Raw genomic sequence first — 14,254 nt, 5'->3', positions numbered from 1 at the left:
ATTCTAGTCGTGCGCGCGCGCGCGCCACTGCTTTTTGGCATTCAAATCCTGCAATCTTCAAATTCCGCGCGTTATAGAATTGTTTGCTCGCCGCGCGCCTTTAAAAATATATACGGAACGTTCGCTCGTTGCTCAATTCGATGGGAATCACACTTTTACGCGTTACCCGCTTTCGTAATAGCGCGCATCGAGCGTTCGCCGAAAAGAACGGAGGGCCGACGAGAGATCGCTCGGCGCTGACGATATTTCTAATTGAAAACCGCATTGTCGCTGTGCCATGCGCGACGCGAGAAAGCCTCGTAAATTTTGCATCGGCAAACGAGCCATCGCCCGATGTGAAATCCAGTTGGATCAAAGTTGCACGACTGTCAGTTTGACATGCCGCGGCAACGAAGTCAATTAACCTTTTCCAATCCTCGTTGCACGACAAAAATAAAAAAAAGAAAGAGAAAAAAACATCGCGATTACTCCCCCCCTCCCCCTTCCCATGCGACTAGGAGTCGCATCGAAAATCAATCAGAAGACATTTTTCAATCAAAGCGAATGCAGAAAGATGCGCGTCGGCCGCGCCAAACGATGGCCCGACGAAGCGACGAAGAGACAGATCCATCCGCGCCGCAGTGGCGAAAACTTCGGCCTCGAGTTCGCATGCGCCACGTTGCATTGTAGATCAGTGACGACGACAGCGACGGCAAAATTTGGATTGATCTCGGCGCAGGAGAGGGACGACTCTTCCGCCTCTTCGTCGGTGATTGATCGTGTGTTATTATTTCGGCGCGTTATGACTTCTTGGTTGCGCGGCCTCCTCGTACATTACGTGGTTTCAATTGGCTCGCGACGCGACAACGAATCTGCCGCTGACTATTCACTATGATGTTGGAAAACACTTTTATTTTATTGTACTTTATGATTCTTTAACTGGGCTTGTTAATATTCAGGCCAGGCGTGATTATTCCGCGGCGAGGGTTGATAATTAAGAAAACAAAATCTCCGCTCCGTCGCGTGTCGACCGTTTTCTCTTTAATAATCTATTCACACGAACGATTAAATGGTAAAAGAGAAATCCAAAGAAAGACAGAGAGAGAGAGAGAGAGAGAGAGTAAAATCGAATTGAATTGTCGTGTTCAGTCGGTCGACGGATTGATCGCTGTAGAGCGACGATTTACCGTCGACAGTCCAGCCGGCGGCGGCGTCGACGAGGCCGCTAGGCGATTTATGCCCAGCGGCGTTATATCTTTCCTGGCGCGCGCGTCCCTTTTTAAAGGCCTGCCCCGCGAGCCCCGTTACGTAAGGACCCACCTGCGATCGCACCGCATCGATTTCTTTTCTCCGCTTCCCTCTTGGTACTCGAGTGAGGCAAAGTGGCTCCCTTTTGACAGGCAAGTCTGCTGAACGAATTCGCGTCGATCTTTCGATGGAATACGAGCAGTGAGAGCGAAGTCGTTATCAGTTTTACCGCTTGGTGGCCCTTGCTTGACTGGTTGCGTATTCGATTAAGAAGACTAAGGACTACTCATTGAGAAAATTCCCCATCGTGGACTTAAAAAAACAACGTTTCAGACAGATCCAAATTTTAACTACGTGGTAAAACAGCACTATCAGTGCACGTCATAGTATCAATCACTATGAAAATGACCAAAGCGCTCGTGTAAATTATATCCGATACAAGTGAGTTCGCACAAATCAAATCCATGAAATTATGAAATTCAAATGTTAACAATACACTCGGTAATCAACATAACCGACGATACATCATTACACGATGGCATCGTTGCACGACGTGCATGCCTGGTCGAGTAAAGGCGGCGCTCGGTAGGAACCGTCGAATTGATCCGTCGATTTGACGCTCATTAGCAGGGGTCGCAGCGGGACTGTAACGAGGCCGCGTGTCAACTGCATTAAAAACGAGGATTCGTGCATCCGATCCTGCGAATCCAGGTTACATCGTCAGCAATTGTGAAACATCTTTGTCTCCTCTCCCGCTCGTCTAATTGGATCTCTTCTCCTTTGCGCAACGAATTAATACTCGAAATAATTGACGATCTTGGATCATTCCGCTGAGGTTGTGCTTTTTCGGCAGATCTTAATCGCGCTTGAAGTCTAGCTCGCTCTATCGCGAGCTCGAGGGCTCGTCGGTTTCGACATGACCCTTCTCGTTCCGTTAACTAATCTGACTCGGCTGCGATCGCAAGCTCGACACCCGAGCTGAAACTCGAAGCGTGGTTCGCCTTTTTGTTTTTTCAACTTCGCGCAATTAAGCGCAGGCATACATACTCGCGAATAAATTGCCAGACGCAGCTCGGCGAGGTATACTGCATCGGTGCAATAAAAAGCAAATTACACATAGAGTCCGCGCGCAAAAACATGTGGCGTCGCGAGCTTGCGAAGCGCACTCACCGCGCTTATTCCCTTTATTGCTGCACTTGAGAGTGTTTCACTCTCTCGCTGCGTTTGCCTCGGATGCCTTACGCTGTTTTTCTTTTACGAGCGCTGCAAATTTAATTTTCGGACGTACTGCGCGCATTCAATTTCCGCGTGGGCAGTTTTACTTACAGCCGTGTGCCGTGAATAGTTCGGATGTGCGTTCTGTTGGATTTTCGTAAAGTCATTAGCGTAATTAATTATTAAGAGGATCGTTACGTTCGATATTTCGTTGCGGGGAGGAATTTCGCGTTGAAAATTGCAAGTTTGGAATTTTATATGGTAAGGTAGCTTCTCTGCGCCATTCCAGCTCATAAAATTTTCATGAAGAAACGCGCCTAGCTGCATCGGCCCGAAAGCGTCTGCGAAAAATTCTTATCTAGCACGCGCATTACGTAGAAGCTTTCCGCTTTGCCTCACAAAGCAAGATTAATCGATGACTCTCAACTACGACTAATTTTATTTCGTATTCATTATCTCGCGATTTGTCAAAACGTATGTGAAGGCGAAGGAAAAGAAGAGGCGCATCCTCAAGATCACAGAAGAGCGTGTACACAATTTAATAAGCGAAGTGCATGTATGGCAGCGTTGTGTGTGCAGCGTACACGTACGCACACAACAACAACAAAAAAAGAAAAAGGCGGACGCGCGATTTATCAGGTCTCAGCATATTCAAGAAAGTACACTCCGTGCGCGCCATTTGCAAGTATAAGTCGCGGAGGTCGAGTGGAGGAAAAACTTTCGGCTGGCAAAACAAAGGGATGCCTCTTTTTCGCGCTCGCCCTTCATATTTCATCCTACCCGAGCCTCTCCGCGTGCGGGAAATATTGTTTTTGCTTTTGCTTTTTTCGTTGCCGTTGGCATTGACGCCTGTACAATAACATATGCGTCCGTTCGCTTTGATCGATCGCGATATTCCTATTTTTTTTTCTCCTTCTATTGTTGTTGTTTCGACGCAGCGGCGGCCAACGAAACCTCCCCTTCCGCAGCAAAGTTCAATTTACGTGGACGTAAACTTGCCGGCGCGCCGTAAAAGAAGTAACATCCGAATTAACTTTCGTCCTCGATTTTCCAGGTAAAAGCTGCAAGCAGATCGTAAACCTGCTTGAAGAAGAACGCCCCCGCGCACGGATAAATAATATCCGCATTGAATTTTTGAAGCACGTTGCGCTCGCGTGAAGCTTTCCCGCCGGACGATTCGCGTAGACAGGCGATGGAAAGATTAGCCTCGGGGAACCGAGTAAAAAAGAAGTAGGCGTTTTGGCCGCCGTCGTGTGTGCATTTGTGTGTGTGTCGGCGAGGGCGGAGAAAAAGAGAAATCCGTTGAAAAATTCATGAGTCTCTATCGCCGCAGCTTTTTTCTGCTTCCACACCCTCTTCCCTTGATGAGGTAGACGTTAACTTCGAGTGTCTTGCTAATTAACAAGGCGAAAGTGGGAAGTCTTTAACTATTATACCCGCGTTGATCTTTTCTTTTGTATAGAAGGAAATCTTGCGCAATTTGAGCTTTACGTTTGCGACTCTGGAAACTTTGTTCACGGCAGTGGGTCATTATGTCTCGTAAAAATGGCGAGCAAAGTGACGAGATCGACGACGAAAATGCTAAGGAAATAGTGTCCCTAAAATTTACAACTCACGTTCTGATTGTAAAAAAAAGAGGAAAATCAGCAGCAGCAAGTCTCTTGAAAAGAAGGCCGCGCCAGTTTATCCCGAGGGAAATCAAAGGGAAATGTACAGTCCGAGTTGATTAGACGCACCGTCTTATACCGGAAAACCACACTGATCCCGCTTGATATCAGCCGTAACGTTCAATTAACCTTGCTCGACGATTCGATTCGCGAAAAAGCGAAGAGGAAATCGCATCCGTGCCATTTCGCCAAAGTGCAAAAGGCGAGCGGCGTTGGCTCGTAAATAAAAGCGTCGAGTGTGTCATCGGAGCGCGCGAACAGTCGCGAGCCATCAATTATCGCGCGTGTACATCGACGAAACGATATCGCGTGTCTTCGGCCGGGTATAGCGTGTCGGACGGAGTTCGCACGCAATTGTTTCTTCGCGCCTTTTCCGCCGCGCGCAGGGAGCGGCTTTTTCGTGGACTCTCCGGAATGCCAGGCGAATTACCGAACTCGCGCACCTTCACCTTCGCTTGACGGACATCGAGCGTGGATTTAAAATTTCAATCTTCTCTTTGGACGTGCTCAAGGTCACAAGTTGGATATTCGAATGGCTATCGGTTTTCCCGATCGCCGTTCGAGTGATTCACTTTTGTCATTGCAGTGGTTTTCATGCGTGTATACAGTGCATTGCGTGTAATTGGAACAAATCGCGCTAGGTGGTGTTACGTGGTTCGTCGATATGTAAATTGGACAGTCGGCATTTTATTTGAGTAGCCGAACGAAAGAAACTCATTTCGAGAAGTCGGCAACGCCTGTTTTTGAAACTAGCGAAACAAGGCCAGGAGTATTTGAATGCTAATTTCGACAATTGGTGAATCTCGCCTACGTTGGAACCGAGTCGCCATCTCACGAATAACTGGATTTCGAAAATGCGTTTGCTTCGCACGATCGCGCGGACGCAAGTGGATATCCTCGATAAAAGTGCCTCCTCTTGTCGTTGTCACGCATAGCTTTTTAACGGGCTGCCTCGCTGGCACGCCGTGTCGAAATATCAAGAGGCGTTTAGCTCGAAGCATCGACCTTTTCTTTGACAATTGTACAACTGTATTCGTATCCTCATCGATTTAACAATATCTTTTTACGAGGACGTCGGAAAAGCAAGCAAACAAGACGGAAGAAAGATGTGGGAGAGTTATCACGGGTCGAGAACGGCTTTTTTCTGTTTCTTTGATCAATGGGGCGAGGGGGTGGGGAGCTTTTGCAGCAGCTCGATGCGGATCTGACCAAAACCAAAGGCAGAAAAAACCTCGCGAAACGACGAAAATTTCGTTAGCTCGGCACAAAGAAAGATAGAGAGTCACGGCGTGTTATTAGTGTTCGCGTGGGATACACCTGCCGAAAGAGAAATGGGCCAATGCTACGAGCGAACTGATTAAATGCCGAGAGAGCTCGGTTCTCTGTTTGGCTTCGCCGGAGATGCCGCGACGAAGCCCTGTTTTGTTTCCATCTGCGAATCGAAAGCGCCATTCAGTTTGGGAGACAATTTCGCGCTGGCAACAAAGTCTCCGCGCGCTGAAAGAGGCCACTGGAAGTTTGACGTCCGAACGCGCATATAAACCGCATCCGGGCGCACTGCATTTGCGAAGCTCATTTGCCGGGAGCGAGGCAGCGTCGACCGGCATTTATTACCATTTACGAGCGGCGAAACAATGAAGCCATGCGGCGGTAGCAATAATTCCGCGGTCCACCGCTAAGCGGCATTGTAAACAAGCCGCGCACGCCCAATAAAATCGCGTCCGTTGCCGCGACGCACGCCCTCGCGGGCATCTCATTAGCGAGCGCGCGCCGGGCGAGTCCGGGGGCTTTACGAGCTGCGCTAATTGGGATCTAGGCCCGCGTGACCGGCGCATCACGCTGCCGTCGCGGCTCTCGTAATCGCGGCTTCGTGCACCGGCCGCGCGCGACCGGTCGCCTCGCTCTCCGACTGACCGCGCTGACGCTATTCCATTTGCCCGAACGGCACGTCCGGGCGTTCGTCATGCGACAAGGATTTAATCGCGAGCGAAGAAAAAAACAAAAAAAAAAAAGACTAAACGAGGAAGAAGAGGAAGAGGCGCACCGGGACGAAAATGCCAAGGCGATCGATGAGTCTGCGTCGGAGAAATTTCGTAGCTCGGCGCGTCGATCAGTTCGGGCGCGACGACCGATCGTGACGCACTACTGGTGCCGCACGTGCGGTGGCGCGCACGCACTCGCCGCTCCTTCGATCAACGATCGCCAATATTGTTCTCGCGAATGGGAATCGACTCGGAGAGCCGAGCCTTACGATGATCCTTTCGCTGCGCTTCAAGTGAGGGACGCGCAGCGACGGCACATCCTTTCGACTAACCTGACCTTTTTGTCGTGTGTGCCTTTCAGGTTTTACTGGGACCTGTGCATGCTGCTTCTGCTGGTGGCCAACCTAATCATTCTGCCGGTGGCTATTAGTTTTTTCAATGACGACTTGAGCACACGGTGGATAGCCTTCAACTGCCTTTCCGATACGATATTCCTTATAGACCTCGTTGTCAACTTTAGGACCGGTAAGTTCTCCAGCCGCCGCCCCCCCCCCTCACCCCCATATCGCTTTCAATCGAGGACGAGGAAGTGAGCTGCGGCTAGCGTCCGCGGGCCGAAATCGTTCGCGGGTTCCGAGGCGGCCGACGGCGATGCGCGAGGCGGACGCGACACACCGGCGTGAAATATGCAACAGCCCGCGTCGTGCGAGCTCCGTCAAAGATTCCACGGCAATTATAAATTACAATTGGGTCGAGTGCTCCGGGCGGGTTTGCCTTGAAGATGTGACCTTGGCTCTTGGCACTCACGCGGCCAGTCGTCGTCTTGGCAGACGTCCGCCGATCGACGAGCCTGACGGTGCGCGGCGCTGATCCGTCTGCCAGGGCCGCCTGCCCCGCGGACGAGCCGACGCGTGCTGGCGCGTCCAGTTCGCGGAACTGGGTCGCGCCTGCGGGTCCTCGCTCACAATCGTCACAAATTAGCCGTGGCGCGGCGCGCGACGCGTGCGTTATATTTTTGGCGTCAATGGGCCGCCTGATTAAACTCCTACAATGAGGATTGTTCGGCGAACGAGGGATCTGCGTTGTGAGCTTTTTCCTTCCGCTCCTCGTGATTGCGTTACATTGTGGTGGCTTTCCGCGCCTCGTCGCCGAGCTATTCCCACTCGAGTTCGATCGACTGCGGAGCTCGTATCGTCGCCTGGAAACTCGATTGGAACGAACAGCCAAGGCAAAGCGCCGTCCGCTTAGGAGCGCCAACCGGCCGCCGAAAACAGGAGAAGCTGTGGGCGCTCGCAGCGCTAATCGACCCTATTGCTCGCGCGCTCCTTTTTCACGGTCGAAGGGCTGAGATTTATTAGGCTCGCGGGCAACATCCGCGTAACGGTACCCGCGGGATCTCCTTAGCGCAAGCGAGTCACGGGGCGAATTTTGCATTTCGCGCTCGGACGAGAAATGCCGCGCTACGTGATAACGCGGTCCCTTTGGGAGTATCCGGGCCGAAAGTTGCGCGCGCGCGCACGGCTGCGTGTATTATCTCCGCTCCTTCGTCTGAGCGTTAGCGGCCGATCGGTTCTTCGCCGCTCTGGCCTCGTGACGAAGTGGCCCTTTTCGGGGGACCTGGCGGACGAGTCTTGGGTTCGCGTGGTCTGCGTCTGCGGCCCGTGGGATAACGAGATCGAGCCAGCAGCGCAAATCCAGTGCCGACCAAGGCAGCCTGCCACTGCGGACCTGGAAACCGTTGCCTCTGTTCTTTTCCGCAGGTATAATGCAGCAGGACAACGCCGAGCAAGTGATATTGGACCCAAAGCTAATCGCGAAACATTACCTCAGGACATGGTTCTTTCTCGACCTCATCTCCTCCATACCGCTAGACTACATTTTCCTCATATTTAATCAAGTAAGTGACAGCGCGTTCCCTCCTCATCCGCGCGGCGATCGTTAATAATTCCGTCTGGCGCGGAAACGAGTAAAAAAGCGGCGTGCTCGCGTGTTATCTGCCGACTGGAATTCCTAAGACTCTCTCGCAGAATTTCCGGGAGGCCTTGACGCACACCGGCGAAATTACTTTTCCCGCGCGGATATACATGCGCGCGCGCGTAAATTCGATCTCAATTGGTTGTACGCTACGAAATTCCGAGATGCTTGAACGGGACGGAGCAGAGTCACGTGTGCTTTTCGCTCCGTTTTCGGCTGTGCTGTCGAGGAAATACATGGAGACACGCTCGTACAGAGAACAATATACGAGTCGGTATTTTCTAATAAAATCTGGCCGATTTCTAGATCGCGTCGGCTCTCGTGCGACAAAACAAATCGCATAGCGTCTCGTATGAAAAGCTCGAGGCCTCGGAGACGTAACACCAAGTGAGATTCGAGAAAAGCTGCCGGTGCTGCGATTCAAGATCGTGGAAAATGCTTTGTCGTCGTCCAGTTTCAGGATTTCAGCGAGTCCTTCCAGATTCTGCATGCTGGTCGTGCCCTCAGGATTCTGAGGCTAGCGAAACTCCTGTCACTCGTTAGGTTACTTCGATTGTCGAGACTGGTGCGATACGTCTCACAATGGGAAGAGGTCTATGTAAGTGTCTCGTCATTACCATTTTTCTTAAATTTTAATTTTTAATCATTTATCAACAAGAATAATTATATATTTATATCTATATGTATTACACGATATTGTTTTTTCGTTCGTTTTAGTGTTTGATAACAACACACGATGCGATTTTTTGATTTGTCAATTATCTTCTTTTTTTACATTGATTTTTATGTATTAAAAAGTAGAAAAAGCTCCCCTGTTATTCATATTTTAAATAGAAAATACGGAACTGAAAATATACTAGAGAACAAACTTGATTTCTCTTAGCGTTTTTCAAAGTAACAAAAGCTCGACGATACGGTAAAACCTGTTAGCCTTTTGTTTCTTCTGTGTTGACAGCAAGGAGTAGGAATTATGTTAAATAATTATTCTTCTATATCTCTATCTGTACGTGCTCTGTCTTACTCGATAGATCTATATATTCTCTTGTTTTTTATCTGCGTAGAGAATCAATTTTTTTCCATATCGATCGTCAGATAAATCGTTCGGACCACATGCATAAAAATTTATATCTCGGTTCTATTTATCCTTCGATCGACTTATCAGAACGCTCGCGTAAATGCAAAAAAAAAAAAAATTTTGATCAAGTATGATTATCAAGTAGGTTATCGCTTCCTTTTCTGTGTAGGTATATCTTAATTTTTTAGCAAATTTTTCCTATCCCTCGTAAAAAAATCCTTCACATTAGATTTTCCTCTTCTTTTGCTCGGTCACAATATGTAATGAACGTCCTTATCGGACAGAAACATCAGTGAATTCTGTAATAGGTTTATTCAGACGATGCGTAGAAAACAAAAAATAAGTGAAGAGTGAACAAAAACTAAATACACATTGGCTGAACGACGTAAATCGCATTGGCAATTCGAGAAAAAAAGAAACCACGTAGATCAATATACGCATTTTCCCGCGTTGAATAGTAAGAAAAATAGAAGACGAAGTTTGTAAAAAAAACGCCGTATAGAAACAAAGTTAAGGCGACGACGCGAAGGCGAAAGCTTTTCGAGCGAGAGAGAGAGAGAGAGAGAGAGAAATCTCACGCATCTACAGGTTAGTCTGAAAAAGAGAAGAGAAAGGCTTTCGTCTTCGAGAATGGAAAAAGAAATCGGCGAAATCGAAATAAAGAAATAGATGTTAGCGAAAGCTCTTTTTCTCGAGCGTATGATAAAGAAAGCAAGGTGATGATGAAGCTCTTGTGTTGCGAACGCACGACTCATGGGTTTGCAGATCCCCCTTTACCAACAGCCGGAGAGGCACTACGAGCGCCGGGCTACACCGCCCCAGCCAGACCGAACCAGCAAGGTGTGCACCCCTTGCACTCGCTATCAAAGCGTTCGTTACATCAAGCCTTAATGTTTTTTATATCTACGTATTATATATATATATATATTATACAGCTAGAAAGTTAACAACTTTTTTTCTGATCCTGTCTGATTTTTTTTACATTTTTTTTTCTGTCTAACTATACTGGTTAAACTATTTATATATTGATGATTGTGGTTTTTTGACATACTAGACAGAGTTGCATACAATAGTTTGTCGTTTCAGTCTCAAGTAACAAGTTTTCTCATTAACCTATACTGTAACTGAGTCTCTTTAGTCCTCCCTGGAGAGCAGAACTGATCACAAGCTGATTTTTATACTTCGTGGATTTCCTTGTTTTCTCTTTTGTTTCTGTCTTTGACATTTTTTTCTTCGTTTGTTAAGCACATAGAGCTCTTAGTTGATTGAATCTTTTCTTTTTGCGACGCTATGCATAGAAATCCCGATACCTCCAGCCCATTATCCTTTCTGGCCGAATACACATGATACACGATAAATACACTGTGCGCGCTGAGTAATGTAATGTACATATTGATGATAAACGAGAAAAAAGAACGCCGTGAATATAGCCGTATGTGCTTTGATCAGATCTGCTGCCAAGCCCACATACCTGTGTTAACCAATCCCGTGGTGGAGCGTGGATCTTTGAAAATACACGTGTGTGTTTTTATTAGCTCTCTATTATCTTTTCGCTTTAGATAAAGGAGATTATCTAATGGCAACGTAGTCTGTCGCATTATTGCTACTGATAAACTGACTGTCGAAGCTTTTGGGCGATCGACGAATTGCGAAAACGGTAGTTGTTTGCTAAAAAACAAAGCAGCAGTTTCCTTTCAGTTGCGAATTCCTTCGGCAAAGGCCAAAGTCAAAGGAAAAGCTCCACGCTTCACGCGGTAGCTGAGATCCTAAATGTCAGTGTGTTCTGAGAACGATATTTGTCATGTTTCCGTGGCTTGAGATGTTCGACAAGTCGCGGTCACGCTCTGTAACTAAAAGAACTAAAGAACAAGAGCTATAGTTGAACAAGTGGACAGACACTCTTGCACCAACCTGAGGTCCTCTCAACCGCCTATAGGTAATCCCAACTAGGCAAAAGCGTTAACGATCGCTCGTACGTATATTGTAAAAGAACCACAAAATTAGTCTTCGTGTGAACTTTTATGGCTCGACGCGATCGCATTTCACGTCAGGCGTGCAGAAGAAATCATGTCTTTTTTGCCGCCGGCAATTCAGCACGTACAAGCGTAATAGGCGGCGGTGCTGCAATTGTCGTCAGATGCAGACGTGAAACGCATCGACGTCGAGCGTAGGATAATATTCTGCCTGTGAGTGTTACATTTGTTGGTGTATACGACAAGCTCGACGAGCAAAAGAAAAAAATATTTGACTTGTCCTATACCCACTTGTGTCTGCTAAGTTGGCAATGTGCCCGTGTGTGTCTGTTCGTAATTCCCCTTGTAACCCACATTTCTCGCTCGTGCGGAGGTTAGCTGTAAAAACTACCGACCATTGTAGAAGGAAAGCGATAGTAAGTAAACATGCACTGATTACTCATAGGATCGATGGAAACTAGTGCATTGTCATAGTGAAACGAACGTGTTTACCTTTTATTTTTATACGTGTGTGGGACTTTTCTTTTTACTTAATTTTTCCATTGATGTTTACCACAATGCCAATGTGTGACCTTTTCCTTCCAATGCCCATTTGTGTCCTAGTGTGTAATACCATTGAGACAACTTGCTCTGCCTGCTGTTACTCTCTCATTGATGTTCATAGCTGCTTGTTTTTCTTGAAAAGAACCACGATGTTTATTTTAATCGTTCGAAAAGAAATTATTTTTACCGCCGCGGGGTGGATCCTTAGAGTAACTTCTCTTTCCTCTTAATTTCAAGCGTTAGGACCATTTTATTTCGATTTCGAATTAATTTTTTTCGATTGCGAACGAAGCTAAATTGAACAAAAGATTCGTTTCTGGAAGGGGGGAGGGAAGAACTAACTTGTTAAGAGCGAGAAAACAACGGCACTATTTCTTTGTTTCTGTATTTGTTAATTTCATTCGCACGCCTCTATCTTAATCTAACCTCTTTTTCATTTTTCACTTTCTAACTACTTCTGACTTCTTTACGCCACCTCTATACGCACACTCTTTCTCTCTTCTTTTCCATTTTCATCACCTCTCTTCAGGTTGTATTTCACTTTGCTTGCTATTTAAAACTTCTTCTCATTACGTCTGGCTCTTATAAAAGATCAACAACTAAAAAATGAACAATTAAACTGGTACTATAAAACTATCATTGTTTAAAATGTGAATAAACTCTCGTAATGGCCATCACTTATTTCTTGTATAAAAATAATTGTTTTTATAAAAACTTTTTTTAAGCTTTTTTTTCGATTGTCCCCTTCTCAATGTTAAAAACCTTATTGATGTCTATATGTATTTTCATATTCCGTTCTGGAAAGTATATGTTTCAACGATTTACAATAGACACTTTGTAACTATAATACAATGTTGTGCAAGAGACAAGATTTCTCTTTGGAAAACTTTCATTTTACAATTGAAGATCTATCAACGCGTTACACCTTTCAATGTTATGAGTTACATGTTGTTGGTTAGTTAGGAATAGTCAATAGAATGACTTATAAATGTTTGGACTAACTAGATTTTAAAACCAGCGCGAGATTAGTTATATGTTGTTAATCTAAAGTTTTAGAAATGTATTCACTATAATTAATAATGTAATATTTAGTCGATGTTTGGCAAATCGAGTACATATTAAATGTAGGTTTTTAACTACACACATCGTAGCCAAAAGACATCAAATTGAGATTGAAAACGAGCAGACGTCACTGTGGTTTGAGACACAGTGGATTTTGGGTTTGAAGCTCTGCCTCATAGCAAATGCAAAGTCTCTGTTGAGGTTGTGCGTTTAAGCAGTCTAGTTACCCACAGATTCGAGAGTAAGACCGTTAGCATGATGAATTTTATACATTTATAACGAGCTAACTGAACTGTCCGTAGAAATTATTTCAGAAAAAATATAAGTGTGCGTTTTTTTTTTTAATTCGGTGAGAATTATATTTTGCTAAAAGTTGTGCGAAATTGTAGTTTTCATCGTTACCCTTTTCAGGAGGGCACTAGCTGAATGAAATTAATGAAACGAAACGAAATATAATGTCGATATTGAACAATGAGAATGTGCCGTTTATTACAAGCTCTTAAAAAAACACTATGTTATTTAAATAATAATTCGAAGTTTAATTTTGAAAAAAATCCTTTTTGGTAAATTAACAAAGTTTTTGATACTGAATTGAGCAAAGCCAAACTTAGAGCTGAATAATCGATTAAAGTACTTAGCGAATGTCGAAGATTTTGTAACTTTTGTTGATTAAATCGCGATGAAGTATTTATTTCTTTGACAATTAGCATATGCGGTGTATTGACCAATGCACGAAACCTTTCCAGTTGTTAGGTTGATAACCATTTAATTAAGATCTCATAGAATAATTAATATAAAGTACTTGAAAAAAGATTTACTACTCAGCTAAAAGAGCAAGAATATTCTATCAGATCTAATGTATTAAATGATATGCCTCTTGGCGTTATCGTTGACCCCCATGTTTTTTGCGAATGTGTGTTTTAAGAGGATGACATAAGAATAATATTGTCGTAGTATCGGCTAATGCCTACTTGTCGACTTGCTGTCGGCCCAGTGACTTGCTGAACGCTTAGATACGTTAAATATATTCTTGATCGAAATTCTGGAGATTCCGAAGTATTATTTAATTATCCCTTAGGGTTATTCAGTGTTGTGAGCTTTCGCATATAACATACAAACATGTGGAATAATTTTTTGTGATTGAGACAAATGCCGCAGGTTCCTGAAGAAATTCACGTATAGAGATACCTCTAGGAAGTATCTTGGTGTTTCTTTTTTTACGCTATAAATCTTGCATGATTTCTTTACAGCAACATCAGATAAAATACCATTTTAAAATATAATTATTATCTAAATATGTTATAATTATGATAAATGATGAGGTTTTTTTATGGTACACATTTGTTTTCGTTTACATTTTGTTTGACTTTTCTTTACGACATACTTCCACTCGAACAGTCAATGTGCAAGTTGGCCAAGATTTTCCATCAAGTTGCGGTATTATTTTTTTTAATTGGATTTCGGACCACACATTCGACCATCCACATTGAAATCAACAACAGCACAAAACTTTCAGTCTTCTTAGTATTTTACACG

General features: G+C 45.1%; 1 protein-coding gene across 14 annotated transcripts in view; it reads left to right on the top strand.

Moving 5' to 3' along the window:
* LOC131666969 (potassium/sodium hyperpolarization-activated cyclic nucleotide-gated channel 3-like) overlaps window positions 1-14,254 on the top strand; it is a 112,674-nt gene that overhangs the window by 80,173 nt on the left and 18,247 nt on the right. For 10 of the 14 annotated variants that reach the window (XM_058940101.1, XM_058940108.1, XM_058940099.1 and 7 more), the window contains 4 exons: window positions 6,453-6,616; window positions 7,852-7,988; window positions 8,520-8,663; window positions 9,906-9,980. In XM_058940101.1, the coding sequence (XP_058796084.1) occupies window positions 6,453-6,616; window positions 7,852-7,988; window positions 8,520-8,663; window positions 9,906-9,980 (520 nt within the window). The remainder of the gene's footprint in view (window positions 1-6,452; window positions 6,617-7,851; window positions 7,989-8,519; window positions 8,664-9,905; window positions 9,981-14,254) is intronic. The other 4 variants (XM_058940110.1, XM_058940109.1, XM_058940107.1 and 1 more) reach the window with 1 other exon arrangement.

The sequence above is a fragment of the Phymastichus coffea genome, unplaced genomic scaffold (genome assembly GCF_024137745.1).
Source record: "Phymastichus coffea isolate CEN01 unplaced genomic scaffold, Cenicafe_Pcof_1.1 PCOF00062, whole genome shotgun sequence".
Taxonomy (NCBI): domain Eukaryota; kingdom Metazoa; phylum Arthropoda; class Insecta; order Hymenoptera; family Eulophidae; genus Phymastichus; species Phymastichus coffea.
The sequence above is the reverse complement of the archived record's forward strand: the minus strand, read 5'-3'. Positions and strand labels throughout refer to the sequence as shown.